The sequence below is a fragment of the Cygnus atratus genome, chromosome 5, assembly GCF_013377495.2.
Source record: "Cygnus atratus isolate AKBS03 ecotype Queensland, Australia chromosome 5, CAtr_DNAZoo_HiC_assembly, whole genome shotgun sequence".
Lineage (NCBI taxonomy): Eukaryota > Metazoa > Chordata > Aves > Anseriformes > Anatidae > Cygnus > Cygnus atratus.
This window is the reverse complement of record NC_066366.1, coordinates 5,106,286-5,132,481: the sequence shown is the minus strand read 5'-3', so window position 1 is coordinate 5,132,481 and position 26,196 is coordinate 5,106,286. Positions and strand designations below refer to the sequence as shown.

General features: G+C 36.7%; 1 protein-coding gene across 1 annotated transcript in view; it reads right to left on the bottom strand.

Moving 5' to 3' along the window:
• Positions 1-26,196, bottom strand: part of OTOG (otogelin) — a 109,486-nt gene that overhangs the window by 11,075 nt on the left and 72,215 nt on the right. Inside the window, exons 34-50 of the mRNA XM_035550201.1 lie at positions 21,057-21,174; positions 20,084-20,163; positions 17,805-19,662; positions 15,818-17,543; positions 15,035-15,203; positions 13,891-14,027; positions 12,348-12,437; positions 11,772-11,955; positions 8,722-8,942; positions 7,666-7,804; positions 5,879-6,073; positions 4,800-5,012; positions 3,947-4,051; positions 3,475-3,585; positions 2,131-2,232; positions 1,593-1,691; positions 896-936 (exon numbers count right to left, since the gene is read on the bottom strand). Coding sequence (XP_035406094.1) covers positions 896-936; positions 1,593-1,691; positions 2,131-2,232; positions 3,475-3,585; positions 3,947-4,051; positions 4,800-5,012; positions 5,879-6,073; positions 7,666-7,804; positions 8,722-8,942; positions 11,772-11,955; positions 12,348-12,437; positions 13,891-14,027; positions 15,035-15,203; positions 15,818-17,543; positions 17,805-19,662; positions 20,084-20,163; positions 21,057-21,174 — 5,588 coding nt within the window. The remainder of the gene's footprint in view (positions 1-895; positions 937-1,592; positions 1,692-2,130; positions 2,233-3,474; positions 3,586-3,946; positions 4,052-4,799; positions 5,013-5,878; positions 6,074-7,665; positions 7,805-8,721; positions 8,943-11,771; positions 11,956-12,347; positions 12,438-13,890; positions 14,028-15,034; positions 15,204-15,817; positions 17,544-17,804; positions 19,663-20,083; positions 20,164-21,056; positions 21,175-26,196) is intronic.

Here is a 26,196-nt window from a genome sequence, read left to right as displayed (position 1 = left end):
TGTCAGTACAGGAGACACATAGAACAAAGAAGGCTATGGCAGGCCAACAACATGATGCAATGGCTTGCCTTTATACAGAACTCTCCATACAGTGTGGAGTGTATTTTTTCATGGAGTAACTTAATGGATGTAAATAGTATCGCAACAGTATAGATGTACTTTTTAATTTTTCCTTTCACAGTTTACATGCATGCGATTGAAGACTTTCCTCCCATTCCTGATTCCTTGTGCCTAAGTTTCTTCATCTATAAAATGAATTAACAACTGCACTTGCAAAGCCATTTGAAGTTTACTGACTAAAAAATCCTCAATGAAAACTGAGTACTATTTTCAGTTCCTTCCTAGGGTTTCAAGTTAGAATTTTTATTGATTATTCCCACTGCAGTATTATTTTCTGGATAAAACATCCAGTCCTGACCGAGAACCTAATCCAGCAATGCTAATATGCATTTTTGCAATGCAGAACAAATCACAGTGGAATACAATTTAAAAAGTTTTGCTGAGTCAATGGTCTGGGTGCATAATACAGATTAATATATGCACTATGACAAATAATATTAACTAAACACTAAGCTTTAAAGCATTTAGTTCTGACAATTGAAAAAAATTCTGTCCTCGGATTCATGAAAGTAGTTCTACTCTATGAATACTCCGGGCAGCATATAGTCATAAAAAATTAAGAAATATCAATACCATACAGTCATTTTATTCTGCAAGACATTAAAACTTAAATCGCTTCATAAAAACTGAAATAATTTCTTGTAAAACAATTTAAAAAAAAAGAGAATGACATGCCAATCCATATTTTACTGATAAAACTATTAGTAAGATACTAACAAATATTTTTATTAACAAAATAATAAAAGCACAATGACAAATACAAGGGATTCCATACCAGTTTACACTGAGGTTTAGGGATTGTTTCGCATGCACATTCTAAAACAAAATACAATTACAGAAACAATGAATTAGAAAGTTATATACAATTTCTTTAAAACAGAGCATCACAGAGAACAGAAGTTCCACATTTTCAGGTCATCACTGAAGAAGCCTTGCAGGTAGGTATTTGAAATACACCAGCCTGGGAAGTCCAGAATTATATCTGGTTTTTAATCCATCCTGAAAACTATTACCAGCTTCTGTGACCACCTTTACATATCAGAACAATTTACAGCATTTTATCATCTGCAGTCCATCTGAACATGTTGAAAAAAATACGATTATTCTAGCCTCTAGCTATTTTGAAGCAATGATAATCATTATAATCAACATAAAGAAATGGAGAATTGTGTTTAAGGCATCACAGAGAGATGTATGATATACTACCACCTTTGTAAACTGTCAAATTCCTGACTTGTGAACATCTCACAATTTTTTTTTAAAGCCATAAATAATTTACTAACTGTGACTTTACAATGTCTGTTCATAAGATGTTCACCCTGGTAGAGCTGGCTTGTATGCATGGCAGATAACCATTTGCACAACTTAGAGTCTATGTCTTTATTAATTTTTAAGACTTAACCCCAGGAAGCCATAGCTCTTGTCAGTGTCTTATTTTCTAAGTCAACTAAAATAAAAAAAAGTCTTTTTACCACATGTCCGAAATGGGCAGCACTTCTCTGGGCTCCATACCTCCACCAAAGACATGCCTAGCATACACTTGAATTCGGGACAACGATGTATTTCACAAACTAAAATTAAGGGGGAAAAAAATCCAGTAAACAGAAGGTCGTCATATTTTGTTGAGCGGTAATATGAATCAAGAGATACTAAATGGCTTATTTGTACCGAATACTTTTAGAAAACATCTTACTTGAAAAGACAGATGATCAAAATTTAACTGTTAGCCATCAGGTAATAGTAGTGTTGAGTACAACTATCCTAGGCAAATATTTAAAACAGTTTTAAATCTCCAGAATTTGGGGCCTGAAATTTATCTCCATGATACATATATTCAGATAATGCTTTAGGCACGTCAAGATTTAAAAGGAAAGAGTAAACAGATTATAGTTTGCTTATATACACAATGGAGCTGTCTCTCTAATCCACCATTTTTGGCACTGAACATCCACACTACAAAATTTGCTATGTTCTCTGTTACTTAAAATATCAAAATCAAGTCAAACTTACTACACTGGTATGTAGGGCAACATCTCTCTGTGGTGTTGTCATCCACAATAAGAACTTCTCCTTCTTGGCATTTGGGTATTTGATCAGAGCAAGCCCCGCATGCTGGAGAAAACAATTATTTAAAACTAAAACACAGGAAGAAATTTTACTACTGCCTAGGAAACACATACCCATAAGTTTCTCACAGACACATATGAAAGAGAGCAGAGGTACTCTGAAGTCATTCCTTCCCTACACAAGAGGCTAGTATTCAGTGCAGCTTGCCTTTTATTTGTCCCTTCTATTAAATGGAATGAATGCAATAACTCTTTGTGAATCAGATCATACCAAACAGGATTTTCTCTCAATTTCTTTTGTTATGATTTTTTTTTTCCTAGTTTTTCTCTGCTGCCAAGTCACCCTGTTGTTTTCAGGAATGCTTCTTCTGCTAGGACTATAGAATACCTTTGATCCACAATTAAAGGCATTTCCTGTGAGCCCAGCATTATCCTCCCACTTAAACACATAGCAAAACCACAGTAGGTACATTCTGGTATTTACTCAAAGACTCATCAAATCAAAAAAGAGACAGAAGGATATTGTGCGGACAGAGAGAAAAACCAAGTGCAGCGTGCTGCTATCACATGCTCAAAGTGACTCCCTGAATACTGTAAATAACAGAAGTGTATTTAAAGTTTTCTTTGAAGGTTCAAATTTTTGCACATGGAAATGCTACTCAACATGACAGCCTATGATTCATAGAAATCTACATGCAAAAATGGAGTCCATTCAAAAGAAGCCTACAGGACATATCATTATCACATTATTATCATACAGAAAACAACTCTATGGTAACAAACAGAGCTCCTAAACTGATACCAAAAGTGCAATTTCATTACTGAATTAAGTTGTTCAGGGTCAACCCCAAGGAAACTGAATAAATTTGCATAATACTCTCATATGTTATGTTTCCCATCAAATAAGATTGGCCACACCTGATACAATACCAGGATATAGGGAACAAAAGCACATACAATTTCAGTCTTCTTTCAGATAAAACAGTCTTACAGCCAGTCCACACACTGTGCACGGAGAGGCTCTCAAAAGCCCTCAGTTGCTTCACCCATGGACTCCACCATCACTCCTCTACATTACCCAAGAACACTACTCAGTTGCACAAAACCACCCTATGATTTTCGGTGGTTGTTGCCATTTCCTATGTCCTGTAAACCTAAATGCCACTTTCAAGCCTTACTATGCTTGGAGAGTTGTAGCAAGTACAAAGAACCTTAGCTGAGAAGTTATTAGCAGGCATCATTGCATATGCAAAAACACTTAAAGACTCAGCAAGCCAGGATTCCATACCACATATATAGGATATGCAGCAGGTACTCTCCACCCGAGCAGCAATTAATGTTTGATCCTCTTGACAGCTTGGCATCTGCTCCATTGGTTCACATTTTGCTGGATCACATTCTGAAACAAGCACAACAGATTATTTCTTTATGTAAAGTACACCATTCCTCTTTAGTTATGCTTTATGTGTAAGAAATGACAACGTAGAGCAGAGAAATATTACAAGACCCTTTAGAAATCCTTTTATTTTGTATCACAAAGTGATACACACATCCTTCCTTGCCTGAACATTAAACAAAATATTCATTTATGTCCGCACTAAGGCGTAGTCCAACCCTGAGCTTTTAGATGAAAGAAATTTTTTTTTAAATTGACATATTAACAATGATGTCTATGCTAACTTTCTTTTGCTAAAAAGTTGATCTATTAGTTTACTGTCTTTTACACACTGAACTGTGTTACCTTTTCAAAAGAAACCTACCGCAAACATAGTTGGGACAACAGGATTCTTCACTGTAGTAAGTGACCAGCTTTTCCAAGCCATTACATTCTGGGATTAGGGATTCACAAAGGCTCTGATTGCAAACTATTTCATAAAGGGAAAGAAAAAAAAAAAGAAAACTTCTAAACTACTTTATGCATTTATAAGTTGAGTAGTGTAAAGCAGTATTCGCAGAGCAGTATTTGCAGTTTGATACCCCCACTACAAACTAGCAAAAAAAAAACCAAGACCAAGATCAGAAGTGTCCAGTATTTGCCACACTCTCTGTGGAGGCAAAATTAAACAAGAGCTTAATTCTTGTGAAATCTCCACTTAAAAAAAAATATATATATATTTCTTGTGGAAAATTCATTGGAACAATATCAACCCAGGTGGCCAAAACAGGAAAACTTGCAACTTGTTTTGAAGATGGCCTTTTTAAGCTAAATATGAATTAAGAAAATATAAAAGCTTTTAACCTTTTTTTTTTTTTTAGTGCTGACTTTGTAAAGTCATCTGATATCTTTTTCTAATAATTAGTTATATCATTGATTTGTGTTTGGACGTTAAAATAGATCATTAGACTGTACAACTGCGAGGAACACAATACATACCAAATAATCACAGCTTTTTCAGTTCTTAGAACACTTCTCACCTCCCTCTCCCTTTCCCCCAAATCCCACTAGACATTGAGCCAATGGTGCAAAGATTTTACAGTTTTCTGCACAATCTATAAATTCAAATAATTACCATACACTTCAAAAATAGGATGTGTAACAGGAAAATAAACCACAGGGAAAGGTTATTTGCATATTTCAGTGGGTAATATTTGTAATCATTAAAGAATACTTACTACAGATCTTCTGAGGACAACATGTCTGATCACCAGGAACAAGCAAGGCCACTTCTGCAAATCGCTGACAGTCTAAATTATGGATATCTGAACAATTGTACTCCATTGGAATAATAGTCTCACTGTCAACACATTTTTCCATACAGCATCCACTCAAAGAAGTTTTCCAGATCTCACCAACAGCATGAGGTGTTCCTGAGCTGTCTGTACAAGCTAGACCAGGACAAGAGAAGATAGAAGCGATTCCTTTTTATTTCCAGTTTTCACCACCATTTTCTTCCACAGAGGGTACAGAACTATAAAAGTTCCAGAGTTTTTAAGGCATCACTTATCCATATTACCCCAACAAAAAAGTTAAAGAGGAGACAGTCTGAGACTGAGTTTGTATGGAAATGCAAGACACTCAATACCCTCCTGAGGATCAGGATCTCCACTTTGTTTTGAGTCTCCACTGCAAAGCTAGGCATTTAAGATCCCAGTCTGAACCTTTGTTTTTAAACCTGTGATCTGAAAAGAACTTGCTTTTGTATTTCATACATGACAAAACTTTTATTAATTTACACTGCTTTGCGCAATCTGTTTTTAAAATTGCATCTTTCAGATTTGTGTTGTTAGTGTTAAGTATTGGTCCACAATTTGGTGTCCTCAGGCAGAAATGTAATGAAAAGAATTATCAATGCTGGCAGATAGAAGATAGGACGTATATAATCCAAAACGTGTAATTAACTGTTGCTGCATGACTTTTGAATTCCATTTAGTATCAATAGGTTGGACTCCTTGGCAAAGGGCAAGGTGAAAAGGAGGCCAAGACTAACATACTTCAAATAATGGAACACATAAGCTTAAGTAAAACCTACCATTTTTAAGGGCATCCTTCAGCTGAGAGAAGTTGAGCAAAGTCATATGCCACAAGGACATTTCTTGCTTGCCCACCTGTAAAGTTAATGTTTACTGAATCCCCAGAGGCCTCAGCTGAACAACATATGCAAAGCCTATGCAACATCAGACCAGGCCTGGATAATGAAGCATCTGACCACCAGCTTGCAGACAATAAAGAAGAAAATCACATCAAAACATACCACATTTTTCTTCAGGAATACAGACAGCAGTGTGAGCTCGGTGCAGGATGGTCCCTCCAGCACAGACACAGCCTTCTGTCAACACTGAACAGGTGTTTGAGTCCAGAGAAGCAACTTCATTATTCTGACAACTATCTGGAACCTCACAGGCAGCTATACAAGCCTGGTAGGAGAAGTTTTCAGAGCAGGGGAAGGCTAGAAATGAAATAAATCAGTTATCTGAAGACCTAATCACATGAGGGTGTACTACCTAAGAGAAGACATGGTTGTCTTCTTGTCAACTTGTTGTTTGCCAACTCAGTAGGATCTACCAGTCTAAAACACTGTTACACATCTTCTACATGACAAATTCAAACAAAAAGAAATTTCACAAGCACTTCACTTCTTTGCGGTAACATTTGTATCAGGCTTTGTTTTGCATTTTGGTGGTAGAGATAAAAAACCATGCAAAAGTGTTGACACAAAATAATTCATACTTGAAAAACATTTACAAATACCAGATTGATAATGGTACACAGATTAATAATGTACAGATTAATACACAGATTAATAATGCAGTGGTTTGAAACACATCAAGTACTTTGCAGTGGATAAAGAAAACAGTGATAACTAAAGAGCAAAGTATAGTCTGTTACAAAAAGATATATGTAAAGGCAAATTCAGCCTTGTTTTATTTGGAACAAAAAAGAATGGCAAGAATTCATTACTATATTTAATAGATATTCACATTAATCACTCTCTTGGATGAGGTGTGTTATTTTAAAGTCCATGGACATAATTAAACTTAACATTCTTTATACTATTAATGCAGATTCATTGGTATGTAATGAGTGCATGCTGGAATAGATTGATTTAACCTTTGCTGTCAAAAACTTAACATGATGGATCAAAACTGCTTAAATGTGGGTTACATACAAGCTGCATATGTATGGCAGAAAGAGAATGGCTACGAATGCCAACACTGTGGTTCTGTGAACAGCCAGTAGGATCCTTACCATGTAATGGTAATGGAATGATGGTAATGAGATGACGCCCAATTCACAAAGGGACTGTCTGCTCAATAATAAAGAAGGTTCCAGTTTAGACTTAATTAACTTAAAAGCTAATTGGGAGAGGAGGTTGATTCTGTTCGGCTCCACGCTACTAAAAATGGCTATAATGCCCCACAGGAAATATCTAGTGGAGCCCTGTAAATAGAGGAACTCAGGCTTTTAAAAAACAGTCCACAGCATGTTAATGCGTAGTGACCACAAAATCCAGCTAGGACTTCATTGTTCTTCCCTCCTAGGTGTGTACCACCAGATACACTGTGGTATAAAACCAAGAGAGTATGCATCCCGTCATGATGGATGGAGTAGTTAACTATATTTACAGATATATTTTGTAAGGTCTCTTTTTAAACGTATATTTGCAATTGAAATTCACACAAACTTGAATATATATATTTTTAAATCTGACTATTTTTAAGCTTTAGACTCCATGACTATTGGTTTTATTTGCAGCACATTATGACATGCCCATGCCCTGCTGACAAGTATAGGTCCCATTTGGCCATACATTTTAAAATGCTTAACTTTTCAATCTGTGAAATGGATATAATGAGCCTGATTCCTTTTGCACACTGCTTTCTATTTTATGATAAAAGCTGCTGAATTTATTATCTCAATAATAATTTCCAAGGTACCTGAAAACCCCAGGAGCAGTGACATTTTCAACTTACACTGTTATTACTAGGCAGGTTTTGTCTCAGCAAACACTAGAGGTACGCATACATGGAGAATACTTACGGCAGTAATCAGAGCTCCTCCATTCTATACAAATATTAAATTTGTTGCACATTGCCACATAGGCAGCTAGTGAGATGCATGGATTTTGAATGTACTTGGTGTCTTGAACCCATATATCACAGAATAGCTGAGGTGGAACCTAAGAAGGAAAAAATCAAAAATATTGTACCTTTGTAGAGACCCTGCTATGTAGCAAAAAGATTGACTTTTTAAAATATCAGCTACAAACAACTACAAACAAAGGCAAAAGTTCTTGGTTCACAGGAAAAAGGGACCATCTGACTTTATTGGTCTACAGAGTGTCTACTGGTATTTAAGGGAAGGTTTCCTGAACATGTTTAAAAAAAAAAGAGAGAGAGAGATGTGAGAGATGTCCTTATACTCTTCAGTTTCATCTATTATAAATGCCAAGGCAAAAGCTAATATAATTTTTCTAACGGAAGACATAATTACTAACTGGACTCCATTCTTTCTTCCTATGTGCTTTTGTTTGGTTTTGACCTCCTCTTCATCAAACCCAACGATATACAAAAGTTGAAATGGTAAATGAACTCACAGGAGCACAAATAAATGTTTTGTTTGCACAGTTTTCTACTTATGCTTACTTTAAGGGGTCCCTTTCCTCACTGTAAGCTGGAATTCCTGCTCTTTACAGCCCTTTACAGCAGGCCTTTACATTATGCATTGTGATCTGGAATTTGTTAAATTACTGAACACTTAAATATGAAATAAGTCCTAAAATTATTTTACTTTGCTGTACATCCTATTGATTCAATTGAATTATCTGGGACTGATTTATAAATTAGATGCTATTACCAAAACTAACAGAGATATATTAGGAATTCTGAAATTGTCAGTTGCTTATTGCAACTGTCCTATCAATTTGCTGCACTCTTCAGTTATTTTTATCTCACAACCGAAGATACAAAAAAGTATATATCTCATTCCATAAATGTGGTTACATGTAGTTCCACATTAATGAAACTATCAAGTGTACAAAATTCTATCACAACAGCATCTCTCTCAAAATGTAAGCTTCCAAAATAGTTAACATACATAAGGGTGACAGCTGCTGAAGGTCTGGTTCAAAACCAGTCTTAAGCACTCTGAGCAGTCCATGACTGAGCAATTAGTTTCCCGGTGCCTGTCTTCTCCAACATACTTTAATGTGTCTGGCACTTGCCAGCTGTCTATAAAAGTCGATGGAGCATCACTTTTGCTTAACACTGTCCTGTTGGGTAGCATCAGGTCATTTTCCAAGCTTCTATCACAAAGACCTATGTATTACCAAAAGAAAAGAGCAGGTTAACACTGGACAGTTCATTGTCAAGTATGTTTGAAGTGGCATATTCAAACAAGTAAATTGCTTTTAAAAAACTTAAAATAAATTAAAAAAGTACACATTTTTTCTAAAAAATGTACACAACATGACAGTATCACAACCCACAACAAACATGCAAAGTTTTGTAGGATAAAGATATGGGAACTTCACACAAAGTGAAGTAAAGATGTATCTGTGAATTGCACATGCATGAAACAAGAACTATCACATGTAAATGTGCTGTTCAGAGCCCAGCGATGACATGCAAGCTTCACTGCTGAGTTGCACAAGCACTAAAGAAAAAAAATACTTTTTTTTAAAAAAAAGAAGGGTTTAAAAAAAAAAAAAAAAGGTTACAAAGCACCTCCATGTATAGCAACAAATGAAAACTGCAAATATTATTGGAAAAGGCAACTCCCATTAAATGTCAAGATGCCTATCTGATACTGTACTTCAAAAGTGTAACACCTTCTTTTACTTATGCTTCTGGGCAGTGTTGAACATCTTTTGGCTTAAGAGCTAACATAAAAGTGCAGCTTTTGGCACTTCCCGGTACATTTATATTACCACTCAGCAGGAAGAAAGCAATCTTTTATTTAGTTTCTTCACAGAATGCAGCATTACATCTTGTTTCTGTTTAAACTAAGGTAGCTGGCATTTTCAAAACACTGGGGAACAAAGGAAGCAACATAGAGCACATGGAGAGCAATTTGGTTAACACAGAACATCCAAGTATTACAACAGTCTCTGCTGGAAAGTCTTTTAAGAGCCAGCCGGTACAAAAGCAGAATGACAAATCAGTCTACCATTTTTTCTTCCTAATCACAATTTCTGATGTTTTTGTATCAGATTTCTAGAAAGCATTCTTCTGATGTTTCAAGAAACTTTCATAATAATTCTAAAGATATCTGTTCAGCAATTACTGGTGAATTTAACCCTTTTCTAGAAAATTGGTGTTTTAGTATTTTTCACTATGAGCAAGCCACTGAAAATCAGTGATATCGCAATAAGCATTCAAGAGGAAAACAGCTTTTGAAGCTGTAAATATTAATTGACCAAAAATGTTTCTGGTTGAATATTCAGAGGTTGTGAGTCTATGCAACACAAACAGAAAGTACTGACTTGACTTCTGAGAGCTCTGAAGGGACTGCTACCCTGTCTGACTTAACTTTTTCCAGTTTTCTTGTACATTGACAAGAAAACACAGCAAAACTAAGGTTTCACGTTTGACTTGGCTGGACCTGGCTGCACCTACAATGACATGCTTGCACTGTTTCACCAGTGTTGTTACAGAGATGTCCATAATCCCTTGTGACATCCCTCATATCCCATACCAGCTCTTCACCACTTGCCATGTTTGCCTGATCCAGTCACTGTTAAAGGCACTGCTGTCTGATGCAGATACTTCCAAGGGATACTCGCTGCTACAAAACTGTAATGGTGCCTTCAGTTCCATGTTTTACCTGAAGCTGAGATATTAGGATCTACTGGTACTGCAGATCAGCCTAAAGGCATTCTGAGAAAGCTCAAGAACAAGAAGCAAACAAACACAGAAAGCACGATAGCTCAGTGTAGACTAATTTACCCTGAAAAGGTGCAGGGCAACCTTAAAGCGGGTTCTGGTGAGTCACAACAGACAGCAACGTGCAGGCAGGTTTATACAGAGAATCCCAATCAGAGATGAATACCAGAAATACATGGCACATTCTCCAAAGAAGTTGTGCATGGAACACCAGCCACAGTGACATGTTGTCATCTTGCTAATGGGCCGTGTAAACCAGGAATGTAATGTTCCTAATTCTCCCTATCACAATAATCAAACAGGTAAAGGCAAAAGAGACTTTCGAGTATAACTTGAATCAGGCCTACTAAAAAATATTATCTTTACGTTCTTATTTCTGTTTGATCTAATTACAATTAGCCGTACAGAGAAAGAATGATATTAAAAACAAAGGTCAGAGCAAATCACAGATAATAACCCAGTTTCAAAATGGCAGTAAATTCAAACTCTCTTCCTTTGCAAGAAGCATTACTGTCCACAGGACTTGGAACTTGACTGAGCTATCACTGGTATTTGATACTGATCTACAGCCATTTGCCCTTTCTGAAACTGGCAAGATTTCCACTGTAATTATGAACTCCATAACCCTGGTTTCCAGCTCCAAATTACAGCAGATAAATTTACAGATTCAGGTGTCAGAGTAAGGATATAGAACAACACAAAAACATGCTTGCAAAAAAAAAGTAACTACATGAAACGATTGAGCAGACCTAATGGAGTGCACTATTGTGGTTATTTAACCCATTACTATTAAAAAATTCCCCCTGAACTATTTCCTCTAACAGATAAATTAAGATAGATTCTCTCAAGTTAACAGTTCCTGTGAATTCTGACCTTTAGAAACTGAAAATAGCACAGATCACTTCCTATCAGATGGACAGCAAACACTAAATCTGTAAATGACCTTATTTGACATTACAGATTCATGTCTGACTTACTTATTTGGGTTTGATTACAGCAATTGTACTTGTGATTCAAATGGGCTACATTCAGAAGCAAAACTGTCAGTAAAAAGTGATTACATTGACAGGTATTAAACGTTATTTCAACAACCAACCAACTTATTAATCATTTCATGTTAATAGATTTTTGTTTGTTTGTTTAATTTGCAGTGATCTGCAATAACTCTTTTAAACAAGATTCTACAAAAGATGTAATTAGGAAAATGTGGTTCCTTATCAAAGCATCTGAATATCTTTATTTCTAGCAGTACTCTATACTTACCACATAGTCCCAAAGCTTTTGGTTCTCTGGTAGTATTGAACTCTATGATCATCACACCTGTGTTGTGAAACCACTGAATTCTGATTTTTGTTGGGGTCTCAACAGCATACTTGAAGCCTGAATCCTCTACCTTGTATCCATATTTTCTAACAGTAGGCCAAGCAAATCTTGAATTTACTGTTATCTAAAATGCACACAGAGAAGAGTTTAAAAGTCAGGCACCAAATGCTGTAGGTAGAAGAACTAAAGTCAGATTTTCAACAGTTTAAGAATCTATCTCCTAACTAATTTAAAAAGAAGCTAGGCTCATCTTCACAAAGATATCTAAGCACTAAAGAGAAAAACAATCACTTTAACTGCCTTACTCTGTGACTTACCTCATTAACTGTCCCTTTATCACAGTTTGACTCTTTGAATTTAAAAGGAGTTTACTAAATTCCCAAGTCCTAACAATAAAATATATTATCTATTGTGTCTTATGCTAAACTTCCATATCCACATGAGAAGATAGCCGATGACTACAGAAATAAGATGCTATCTAGAAGGCAGAGAAAATTAAAACCTCAAAGTACTTACTTTTCTACTTAAACGATTGATAATAATTTGGTTTGATACATAGGTTAAATTCAACATTGCAAGGCACAGGGAAGTTGAATTTGAATTATTCTGTGGAGAAAGCAAAATATATAAACCAGAGTGATAATGTGCAAAAGCTTTATACATTAGCTGTTCATTATTTTTAGATACCAGGACATTAAGGATTGTTTGTGTATATTTTTAAGACAGGAAAGCTGCTGCTGTTTGTACTTTAAAGTTTGGACTACAAAGTTCATCTGGATAGCATTCTTGCAAAATACACAAACAAAATATTATTGTGGTTAGGAACTGTGTTGTATCAAAAAAAAAAAGAAAAAGTACAGCAGAATAACTGTTTGGACATTGAAAAATAGGAACTACATATCTGAAGGTAAGCAAAAAGAGGACTGGGAATGATGAATTTATATGATCAATGAACAGTACAGAAGAAATGGATCAGAAATACATGCACACTTATAGAGCTACAAGGTGTTGAACAAAAAAGAAATAGCATTTAATATAACATAAAGCAAAAATACGAAAGTCAGAAACAGATCTGCTTTGTCATACCAATCATATTGAACTTGTAGAACTAACTTCGATAAGGTACTACACTATTCATGACCAAACCTTGTGTGAATATTCATATGGATGTCAACATTACCTAGCTTTCACAGAAGAGTCTGGAGTTAAAAGAATTTTGTAAAGGCAATTATTCCACACTCATGAGCACTTAACTCTTCATGACATAAAGCCAATCTCTACACTAGGCAAGATATTCTGTATTTGCTTCTTGTAGGGTTTTTCTCTTCCCTCTCTGAAACAGCAAATACTTGCCCCTGTCCAAGACCTAGAAATGTACAAGGTGGTCTAATTTTTTCTGACAATACTACATTCTTTTAGGGATCTCAAGATTGGTGTTTCCAGTGCAAATTTTTCCACGTGTAAATATATGAAAAGTGATACAATGAAATACATTGCTAGGCTGTGCTAGCCTGCATTCCTTGAAACAAAATTAGGGTTGAATGAAACTTAATAAGGAATTCAAGTGTGTTAATCCTCACTCCGCAAGGCAGTGCCTGATGAAATGCCAAGTGGGCTAATGCAGCTTCAGAAAGTTCTTTCAAATTCTACATATCTTCTCTTTCGCGCAGTAAAGTCAAATGAAGCTAGATACAAAAAAAAAGCACTCTGCAATGGTACAATTTACATGCTGGTGGGAGTGACTAATAAATGAATGTCCATTTTATCTCTCACAACATTGCCTGTTTTACACATAAAATAAGATAATATGGATCTACCTCTCACCTTCCAGCTGTTTCAGAATAAACTATGCCCATACAATTCTTGCAAAGTGTTGTAAAGTACAAGTACAATTCATAGATATTGCACAGGATTGAATAATTAAACACAATTGCATACAAATATTATAACCTGTTATTTAGAAAGATGTGCATTAGAGGAATATATATGTAACTCATTCCCAAGATACATCTTATTACCAGTACTGAACATCCTTTGTTAGCTGATAAACATTAGTTACCATTCTACAGTCAAGGACATGGATGCTTATAGTTTCATCTTGAGTTTGACTAACAATGTAGGATGCTTCTTTGAATAAAGCCAAATTATTTCCATCATAGGTTACAATGCTCAGATCAGAGAAAATTGTGCAACGACCTACGAAAAATAAAAACAAAATAAATGTATTTTCTGACTTAATAATGTATTTTCTAATTTATGTTACTTTCTGTAAATACTACAAAATAGGAAGATAAAATATTGAGTTATATAAGATTAACTTCTTTGCTGTACAGTTTAACATATACAGCACATTTTCAGCTATATGTCATCACCTTTGCTTGCATCTCTGTAAAGGGACAGCAGAGTCAAATCCTTCATATTCTACTGGGACAATCTGCAGTCCTCTGCAATCAGTTACTTTCTTACTGTTCTTGCCAGCACAGTTTTATAATTTTTACAAGCCCTAAACTAGCAAAAACATGGATGGCAGTGGATCATGCCAGATCCTTAGTTCCCCTTTAGTCTTGTTCCTGAGGGAGCTCTTGTTGCACGTTCCCTTCTTTCCAGGCTTACTGCTAAAGCTTTTATGTTTCAAATGGTTTGGAGTTCTACTCTTAGTTATTTCGTATTCTAGATTGTAAGTGGAAATTTGCATTGCTTATCTCTTCATTCTTTCTTTGCCATTATGGATTAAATTTAATTTTCTTTAAGGTTTGGATACATCCTGCCTAATTCTATGTAATTGAAGGGAGTGACTACAGTACAGCTATGCTTCTAGAGTCCCCAGGCTGTTAACAGTGACTGTTAATGTACTCTAGGAGTCTTCTCATCCTGAAGTATATATACAATCAACCATAAAATCCACTGGCTATATTGACTACGTCTCCTCTGATTAGACAGAACACAGGTCTAAGTCAGGCAAGTCCACTGCAGATTCCTAAAGCTGGATAAGATATTCATCTCACATTAAAGGAGTATTTTGATTTCATTTAATTGGGTGTAGAAATACATTTGCAAATCACATTTGACAACAAATAACCTGCACAATATGGATCTTCTTTTTCTATGCCATGGTTATAGAAGTGTTAGTTCTTAGCCTTCTTACATATGCATTAAAATGTTACCTAAGTTCATTTGAAAAGTACTGCAAAATTAAAACTTACATGCACATTCCCACTTTGGGCAGCATTTGTCCCCATTCATTTGAGTAGCAAATCCTAAAACTCCACAGCTGGGTTGAGTTGCATTGTATGGGCAGTTCTGCGACTTATTAACTTGGATCAGCTGTCCATCCAAGCAAATGTATTTTATGCACTCATTCTCTGTGATTGGCTAAGGCATATTTAAAAGACATAGGTTACCATTCTTATCAAGCTAACATTACAATATTGCAGAGTATTTGCTCAAAAAGGGGCTCACATTCTTCAGGTACAGAATACTTATGGTGGAAGATTTAAGTGAAAAGCATCTTTGAAAATCTGACCATTCTGAGGACAGTTTAAAATTCAGTCCTGTTGTAAAGGGCAGAACAGATTTTCTTTTTTAACTTCAAAATAAAAGGAGTTGAGAATAAAAAGTATGGAAGAACAGAAGTAGGAAGAGTAGGATCTGTGGGAAGGAGGGCTACATGACAGAAAAATATTATTGAACAACTTAAAGAACCATATTTGGCAAAAATATTCTTGTAACAATCATACTCAGAAAACTGAGGCCCAAAAGTGCATTATAGCACTTATGCACATTTGAAGCATTATTGCACTTATGCACAATTGAAGTTACCCAGACTTAAAGATATAACTGTGAAAATAACAGCTTGCCCTGTTTAATGCCGATATTTCATATCCTAAAGATCAAAACATGTCTCACAAATAATGATTTTATCAGTGTGTAAAAGTAAGCTAGATATATTCAAAACCAAACAGATAAATATGTGTAATGTTACTCACTGTACAAGTCTGAAGAGTTGCTGTTGCTCTAGGCAGCATAGAAGTTGATGTTGTGACTCCTAACATGGCTTCAGCTGTTGACAATCCATCAGAAAATGTTGTAGTCAAACCATAAAGTGGTTTGGTAGATAAATAGGCAAATGAGGAAACTGACGGAGCTGTTGTGACATTTGAATGGTCAGGTATCATTAACAGTGAACTCACAGAAAGTGTTTGTATCTCAGATGTTATTCCAAGTTTCGAAGTTTGTGTAGTACTGGCCAATGATGCAGCTATAGAAGAAGGTTTTGGTTCAGAGGATGAATGTATGGTGGACAGTACTGATACACTTACATTAGAAGGAGCTGCCGTTATGTTTGTGAAATACGGAGAATCAAATGTCTGAGGTATTTCTGAGGTAATGGTAACACCTTGAGTATGGACCGGTTGCATTTCTGTCATTAATTCCAGCTCTTCAGATTTTTCTGTGTCAGGGGACATAGGCTCTTTTGCTTTTGAAGTAACAGAAAAAAAGGTTGGCTTCACAGAGGTTGTGATGGATTCTGTTACAGCTTTTGCTTTGTCTGAGGTTGCTGATATAATAGTGATGTTTTGCTCTGTACTGCTCATCACTGAAGAGGCTGAAGCTGCAGCTGATGTATGGACTGCAGCTGAAAACACTGTACTTGCTAGAGAAGTGGAGCTGTAGGCAGTGGTTGAATGTGTGACTTGCTTTGGCAACACTGCAGTTTTCTCTGTAGCACTTTTACCCATTGACGTGGATGCTGTTGAAATCACAGGGGTGAAAAAGGCACCTACGGATGACTCACTGCCCATCACGATGGGAATTTCTGTTGTCTCTGGTAACAAAAGTGAAGAGGTCGGCTTAAATTCTGGTGAAACTGTTGTTGTTTCAGGTGTTTGACTTGAAACAAGTGATTCAGTAACTGAGGACTGCCATGTGAATTTTACACCAGTATCTGCCTTCTGTGTGGAAAATGAAGGAAAGGCGTCTTTTTTAATGGTTGAAGAGGAAGTTGCAAGCACTTCTGGTGAAGAAGGGAGAATTCTGGTACCAAAAGTCAAGTCAGCTGTTTTTCTAGCTGGGACTGTAGACTGTAAAACAGAAGTTTTTGGCACATACAGCTGTGTAACTGAATCAGTTAAATGTAACTCTTTTTCAGTTTGTAAAATAACTTGTGTAGGACCTAATGAGGTAGGTAACACACTTGAATGAATGCCTTTAGGTAGGAAGGTAGTTAAGGGGGATGAGGAAGTCAATTCTACCACAGCTTCAGTTGTGCTTAATAGAATTTGAGGCTGATCAGTGGATTTTGCTAGAGTTTCTGCAGGATGCTGGTAAATTGGGGTACTGCTTAGGCCTGTCAAGGAAGGCTTAGAAGTCTGATGAGCAAGTTTTGTATCTATTTCAGTCAAAAAATGCGGTATAGTCACAGCCTTTGTGCTCTGTGCTGGAAGTTTATCTCCTGAAGATGTTTGTTGAGGGAAGGAGCCCACTGAAGATGGAGTAAAGGATTTCTGAGTTGTAGAAGCAGTAGATTTTACTGTATCTGTTATACTTTTGACTGTAGACTTCAATGCTGTGGAAACTACTTTAGTTTCTACAGGGTATTTTGGTGTGGTTGTTACTTCCAGTATTATTTGTGTTAAAGGTGAAGAAACTGATTTATCTGCTAGATACTGAGAGGTGGAGAAAGTGTGAGACTTTGTTGATGGAAGTACAGCAGAAGTGGATAGAGCTGATTTTTCTTTGTCTGTCATTGCTTTGGTTGTTCTATGCTGAATGCTGAATTCAGAGGATGGAGAGAATGTAGCGTAAGTGGTATTTAAAATGGCTCTGCCTGGCAATTTGTCATATGATACTGTTATTGCACTTGAATGTTCTGCTATAGTGGATAAAGTAGAGAAAGCCAGGAGTGAGGAGGTCTTTTCTGTTCCTAACATGGATTTTGTTATAGTTGTTCTTGGATATAAAGAGATGGGTTCATGGGATGTACGTAGTGGACTGAGAGCTGTCAGTGATGCTTCTTTTCCGTATGTGGGTAGTGAAGGAAGAGAAAGATTTAAAGCGATTAGAGAGCTTGATGGTGAAGAAGGGAAAGCAGATGGCTTTCTAGTGGAGATGCTAGCGATTCTTTCCGCTTCTGATTCTTCAGGCTGTGTGGTTAACAATGTGGTTTCAGTTGCACTAAGGAGAGTACGTGGAGATCCAGTGAAGGACGTTGTTTCATCTGACTCTCTTTTTGTAGGTATGAAAGGAACTGTAGTGGTTTCTTTTGATGAGATAAAGGTTTTCTTTGCTGATGTTACATTACTTGAATATGCTGAAGTGCTTGTCTTCACTGTACTTAAAACCAAAGGTGATGTGTATTCAGTAAATGTTTTTCCAGAAAACACAGTTGATTTTGCTACTAATTCAAAAGGCGATGTTATTTTGGATGTTACCTCAATAGACAAAGGTGTCACTCTGGTAGTCTCAGGCAAAGCAGGATATTTAGTGTACAGTGTAGTCAAGTGCTCTGTTATGTTTAGAACTATGTGTGAGGGATACCCTGTTGTTGACACAGTTTTAAATGTTTTTTTTAATTCACCTAAAGCTGGAGAAGCGGGAGTAGGAACAGACACTGAAGGTCCTTTTGTAGAAAGAGTGGTGGGTTTTTCAGTTTTAGAACTAGGATGCAGTGAATATGGAGGCAAATAGGAACTAGATGTATGCTCCACACAAGATGCTGTTTTGAGAGTTTCCTTTCCATGAGTTGTAAATGGTAACAAAGTTGTTTCTAATGATTTCTCTGGAGTTTGCAGAGTTGTTGTCTTTGGACCTAAGGCTGTAGTGAAAAGTACCCCCGCAGTATCTGTCAGGTGATGAACCATTTCAATAGGAGGTTCTGTAATCGTCTTTCCTAATGAAACAGGCAGTGTGGATGTTGGCAAAAATACAGTCTTTGCACTTTGTTCTGTTGAAGCATGTGCTGCTTTGGTTGTTTCTGAAGATGCTGGTTTTAGCAAAGACAGAGTAGTGATCACAGGAGAAAATGATGTTACTATAACTTTACCTACTGTGGTAGAAGACTGTCCTATGCTTACTTTTGTCCTTTCTGAAGTTCCTGTTAGGTTCACTGATGATGTATAGGAAGGCAGAACCAGAAGAGGTAATGCGGAATATCGGGGCTGATGTGCAGTAGTTTTTTCTGTTCTTGATTCAAATGAAGGAAGTGTAAATGTTGTCAGCCCTTCTGTTTTTACTTGTGCTTCTTTTGTGGGAAGTGTCCTTGTGGCTATTTCTGATATTTCCATTATTTTAGTTTTGACTGGCGATTCTGTTGTTCTAAGTGTAACTGGTGTCCCAGTAAAAATAAAAGTAGAAATTGGTTTGCCTTCTGATCCTGTGCTTCTAGTCACTGCATGTGTAGCAGTTACTGTGTAAGGTTCTGTAGCCCTCAATAGCTTAGTGGAACCACTGCTGATCACTTGTATCTTTGTGGAGGTTTCTGAAGTGGCAACAAGAGAAGACAAGCTTACATTAGATTTTGCTGTCGCAGACATTCCTGTAGTTCTTCTCCCAAATGATGTCATTTCTGCTGTCTGTGAAGAAATATATGATGATAAAGTTATGTCTGGAAGCGTTGTATTAGTTGTTACAGCTGAAAATTTAGTTTTCCCTGCAGTTGCAGTGAATTTCAATTTTGAAGCAAGTGTTGTTTCTATGTCCTTTGTTTCAGGTACAGGAAATGAAGTTACCACTTCACTGATCACTGCCGAAGTTGTACTTGATGTTACGTGTGAAACTGCTGGTGTTTGAATGATGGGTGGCAAGGGTGGACTATCATCTGCAGGTTCAATGCCTGAAATAAGACACAAATAAATGACGGTCTGATATTTATAAATAAATTACAGACATAAAGCCAGTGGAGCTAGAAGGAGTTTACATTAACTCATTTAGCTCTGATTTTTTCACCTGCCTTTAAACTTCTAAACATCATAAAATTCAAAAATAAGTTAATTCAATCATTTTCTCCACAGCTAATAATACTGAAATGTTTTATGAAGAAAGAACATTTTTCTTATTTTAAAAGTACTCCAGTTTTAGAGGAGTGAAACTCTTTCTAAACCAAAATAGATGTTCAGTGAAAACTCAAACTTTGTATAATTAAGGTCATAATTACACAAATTTAAACACCTATATTTGAAAAATTGACAAAAACATAACCTCAGACATTAATAAGCTAAATATCATACATAATATACATAATTTTTCAAACATACAGTCTTCAAAATACACGCATCTTTGAGTGATTTCATCCAGCAACATATTGAGAGGACACACAGGGATGCATCCTTCCACTCTAGAAGAAAAACAATCATTATTAACTAGTTGAAGAGTATCATCAACTATCAAGCATTTAATTTTATGCAAACACTATTAATTTATAAAGTAGTTTTGAGTAGAGAGCCTTGTTCTATCTAAATCTCATCTCAGTGTACTCCTTCAAAACATCATTACCATGGCTTACATTCTCACACAGACCTAAGCTAAAGCATGAACTCAGTGATACTCAGCCTGAATGTTCACAGGTTCAATGGTAACTGTTATCACCTAAGAAATGCCAAAGCTTTTTTGCACACCAAAATCTACATGCCACTTTTGCAAAACTTAGTACAACTTAGTACAACAGAAAAGAAAAATGCAAGGACAGACATGGTTGCTGAAATGCCATAGTTGAGTGTGGTGAGGCACTGGAACAGGTTGCTCAGGGAAGTTGTGAAACACAACCGGCCCTGGAGGTTTTCAAGGTTAGGTTGTTTGGGGCTTTGGGCAACCTGATCTAGTGCAAGGCATCCCTGTCCATAGCAAGGGGGTTGGAACTAGACGATCTTTAAGGCTCCTTCCAACCAAACCATTCTATGACTCTATGATAATGAAAACACAGGGGTACAACTATCTGAAACAACGTTAACAGCACTTCTTTTTACTAATACACTATAATACCCTCCGGCATGAAGGTTACAAATATACTTGTAATTCCAAACTCTGGCAATACTCATCTAACAACTGCTGTCTAGAGACATCACTTTCATGCAGCTGCCACAGCAATTTTTATTTCACTTCTTTTCTCCTTCACTCATCTCCTTCTACACGAACACAGATCTGCTGTACTAAGCCTACGTCTGGTCACTCATATGCTTATTATGCTGTGTATTACACAAATTACATAATTTTCCATTTGCAGAAACTTACTTTGGTACTGCCTGACAGTTTTTTCCCAAAGGATCCCTGCATGTTTTGAAACAAGGACTTGCACAGGCATCATAATGCCATTCACATGCAGAACGTGATAGATATTTGTATTTGGCATCTGAAAAACAACCAAGATCTGTTAATCTCATATATTTCTACAAACACACACACATATATATCACTAAGAAGCACAGCTAGTTCACTGCAGCTCTAAAACTTCTACTGTTTCTACCTGTATTCCCTACAAATAAAATTGTTAATATTTTTTGACTGTTTAGGTCTTTGTGAAACATAGAGATACGGTATATTGCAGAGTACTGGCTCTGCAACCTGTTTTGCTCTTTGCAGTATAAAAACATGCCATGTTTACTGCATTTACAATCACTTGAAAATAAAGCCAGGTAAGTCAGAGCTGTTGTTTTGAAAAGCTTTTGAAAACCATAACAACAGTGTGGTTATTCAATTAAAATGCAAAAATAGGATAAAGATTCAGTACAATTATTGCTGTTATGATCAAAAGAAAAAGCACCAGTTGGATACACTGATATAATTTATAAAACAATGTATCATAACTATGGTTTGCCTGGTGTTAAAATTAGCTCAGATAGGTGTACTAACTTGTATGATACAATTGCATTTTAAAAGCTAAAATGAACACAAATAACCAAAGCAAATAATCTGGTATTAGACCAATTTAGTCTCTTTACGACAATGCATCTTAAAGTTGATCTTCTCAGAAGCACTTTAAGATAGGCATTCCAAGAAAATAATTGAAACCTAAATCATTTTGAACCTGAAATTCTAACTGGTGATCAAAGCAACTGAGAAATGATCATATTTTGTCTTGGAAATTTTAACTGAAAATATATATTTCAGCAAACAAAATGCTACCAAAAAATAAAACACACTATGGCAAACTGAAACCCAACAAAACCAACCAACCCACCCACCCACCCAGCCAACTTGCCTTCAGAATATCTATGCAGATAATGTTTATTGAAATGCTTCAAATCTGGATAATTGAAACCCAAAGTACAAATACAGGTAAAGGAAGAGTTAAACTTCAAAGTGAAAATAAACATAAGTAAGGATCAGCTATACAATGATTATTAAATTATGCAATAACTTTACAGAATGAATGTAAAGATGACAAATCAATGGACTCAGTCATAGACTGAATATAAAACATTGGAGAAACAAAGTTTCAGCAATCATATGGGTGGCATACATGGGGGCATATACTTGCATGTTCAAATGCATTACATGCTTTCCTTTTCACTATATCTCTGTGCCATCTACCTGCAGAATGGTTTCCCATATCAATGCTGGATGTACTCCAGTGGCTCTTCCAAGTCTGTGACTTATGCAATCCATCTGGATTTTGGTACCTGAACTACAACAGCCCACCTCAGCTCCTTCCTGTAGCAGCCAGGGTAGGGCATTGGCACTTCCCTTACATCTATACCTAGAGAAAAACACCACCATGACATATTTGTCCCCTCTAGACTGCTAAACATGGTCTGAAACCTATGTGGTTCAGAGCCTGTGAACACTAGCTGCACTTGAACAATGTTTATATTAATGACCAGAAAGAGAATGCTTACTGCTTAGGAAGACTTTCAGTTTTGGGTCCTTGTAAATCTTTTGGCTTTTAAGTTTTGCTGATCTTTACTGATACAGAGACTAGTTCTTTTACACCTTCCTGATGACACTCATCTTTCCCAGAAGATCCTAAGAAAACATTTTTCCTGCAATTTAGCAGCATCTGCACTTATGGGTAGTTACTCCTCTGCAATTATTAACCATAAATGTCTTCCTTTTTAGTACAAATAATTCTCTTAAATCAAAGGTATAAATCAAACTCAGACATCCACACCCTTATTAGAGTAAGAGTGTGTATGTTGCCATCTAGTGTTTTAACACTTTTAACAATGTTGTCCTACCCAAGGACATGGTGCTGCTTTCAAAAACATGACTCTTAATGACAATAACAAATGTATTTACAAAGTTACTGTCCTATACAGAACTAAGAACACTTCCCTGAATTAATCTGTGAACCCTTCTTGTGAAACTAACTTAAATTATGTAAATCTAATGGAGGAAAGGAATTATTTCCATACATTTTGGAATGTATGAATGACTGATGCATGGGGTTTTGCATTCACTGACAGGTCAGAGTAAAAAGGTTTAAGGACAAATGTATATACGACAAAAAGAACGTATCTGAGACCTACTGGAACAAGCAATCATTACCCATAGTAACAACCAGCTATCACACTATATTCTAGCACAGTCTAGGAAATCTCATTCATCAGACTACCTTAGACTAGGTACGGAGACAGATCCGTAGCTTTTAACTCACCAGTAATCATAACAGAAGTTTCAAACACAGTAAAGGCACAAGCTTGGTAGAACTCATCTGACAACCTGATGAAGAATACCAGTTTCTCAATTTAGCAGAACAATGATCTTGAATTAACACTTACAACTGCTGGGCTTAACATCTTTTCTCTCATTCTTCATATGAACTTCATCTTTTATGAAGTAATTGCCCCATTTCCCTCAAGCATTCCTAGAGATTACATTCAAAGAGTTTGCAGGTGTTGCATGCCTTAATAGGAAATAGCGGGGAACTTGTATATAAAGGCATATAGCATTTGCTGAGTGCATCATGAACATTGCTTTCCATAAGGAACTAACAGAATCATGCTTTTCTGCAAAATTTCTCCCTGATTCTGCAGAACAAAGGACAGACAATAGATGAATTCATGAACCTTGTCATAAAAATGGTTTTCAAAGGAGAGCTGTAGAACCAATGGGCGCTTAATTTTCTATTCAATGGATGTAAAGGTACTCAACATGCCATACAAAGCTCTATTAGTTTTTTGTAGTGTGTAAATTGCACAAAAGAACAGACCGGATCACCACAGCAAGAGCTGAACATATTCCATGAAATGGTTTCCAGTATCTCCAAAGTTTTCAGTACATCTCAAGTAAACCCATCAGATAAAGTGAAATACATGCCTTACGAATTATGGGAAAATGCCTCTACATCATTAGACAATTTTCAGCTTATATTAATTTATTTTTATTCATCATATTTTAACCTTTCACTATTGACAACATCACTTCTGGAATGTCTATGCAGCTCAAGGACCTAGCTGATCAACTGTGCTAGCCACCATGAAAAACACACAGCAAGACACAGTTCCTGCTTACAAAGTTTATGCTAAATAGAGATAAGGCAGAAAATGAACATGAGATGAAACAGGCAGTCTTGTTCTGAACTACAATGAATTCAAGACTAAGCCAAAAGAATAATAAAGTATCCCTAAACCTAGGTAACATAATACATATTTTTGCCTCTTTTCACTACCTTTGTATATAAACTATGACCCTAATACTTACAGTCACTGGGGTAAAAGGAAAAGTAGCAACAACGGGCTCTAAAGCCATTTAAAAATGCCTCTTCCTAAACTGAGGGTAATACTCCTTTCACTCTCTGTATTGATTTTAGACATTAACTTTAATGCCAGACAGAACTAGGGTACTGCTCTTCCCATCACAGAAAATACCATTGCTCAGAAACTGGATTTCACCAGCGCAGGGCATGAATGCTTTATACTACTCAGGAGGCTAATCAGCCACCTCCACTACATGTTTCCCATTTTTTTAATACTCAAATTCCCCCAACCAGCAAGCAGTAACACAAGCTTACTGTACTCTGTGCAACTGTACTGTTCACTCACAACAAAAGAATGATACACAGTTTACAGACAATGAGTCAAGATTCTTGTATCAGGTGTGATTGCCTCAAAAGGATTTGCTATGGCATTTGAAAATAACCATGTACCTCCTGGTGAAGTCTCTCAGCATTTGTCTTCTATTTGGTGACAGAGCAAATCCTTAACAAAATGACGAAGTATGCCCTGGATGGCAGTCGTTACAGTCAACATGCCAGCTGAGCCTACATTTATAGAATCTCAGAATCACAGCATGATTTGGGTTGGAAGGGACCTTAAAGCTCACCCAGTTCCAACTCCCTGCCATGGGAAGGGATACCACCCACCAGACCAGGCTGTCCAAAGCGCCATCCAGCCTGGCCTTGAACACCTCCAGGATGGGGCATCCGCAGCTTCTCTGGGCAACCTGTTCCAGTGCCTCATCACCCTCAGAGTAAAAAATTCCTTCCAAATATCTAATCTAAACCCACCCTCTTTTAGTTTAAAACCATTTTTCTTGTCCTCTTAATCCCTGACAAAGAGTGCCTCCCCAGCTTCCCTGTAGGCCCCCTATAAGGTCTCACCAGAGCCTTTTCTTCTTCAGGCTGAACAATGCCAACTCCCTCAGCCCGTCTTCATAGAAGAGGTGCTCCAGTGATCTGATCATCATTGTGGGCTTCCTCTGGACATGTTCTATTACTTCCACATCCTTCTTGTGCTGGGGACCCCAGAACTGAAGGCAGGGCTCCAAGTGGGGTCTCACAAGAGCAGAGCAGAGGGGGAGAATCCCCTCTCTTGCTCTGCTGGCCACTCTTTTGGTGCTGGCTCATGTCATCATCATTTTTTTTATCATCAATTTATTCTCATCATTTGTTATTCTCTCATTTATTATTCTAATAATTTATTTAATGGCTTTAAACTAAAAAAGGGTATATTTAGACTGGATATTCAGAAGAAATTCTTTACTCTGAAGGTGCTGAGGCAGTGGAACAGGTTGCCAGAGAAGCTGTGGATGCCCCATCCCTGAAAGTGTTCTAGGCCAGATTGGATGGAGCTTTGAGCAACCATTTTTGGTCTAGTGGGATATGTCCCTGCCTACGGCAGGCTGGTTGGAATTAGATGATCTTTAAAGTCCCTTCCAAACCAAAACATTCTATGATCCTATTTTACCTAACAGGAGCTGAGCATATAAATTGTACTGTAGAAAGCTTTTGTATGAATGTGCCTATACACTTTGCCAACCACATATGTATTTCTCTCACATGCTTGGACTTCAGAAAAGCATTTATGATCTTCATTCTCTGTGGCTTTCAAATTTAATTCTGCGGTAATAAGAACAGTTAGTACTGTAGTAGAACTACTACTGTAATCCAATGAAGAATTTTAATTTTATTTTTTACCACTGACAGATTGTGTTG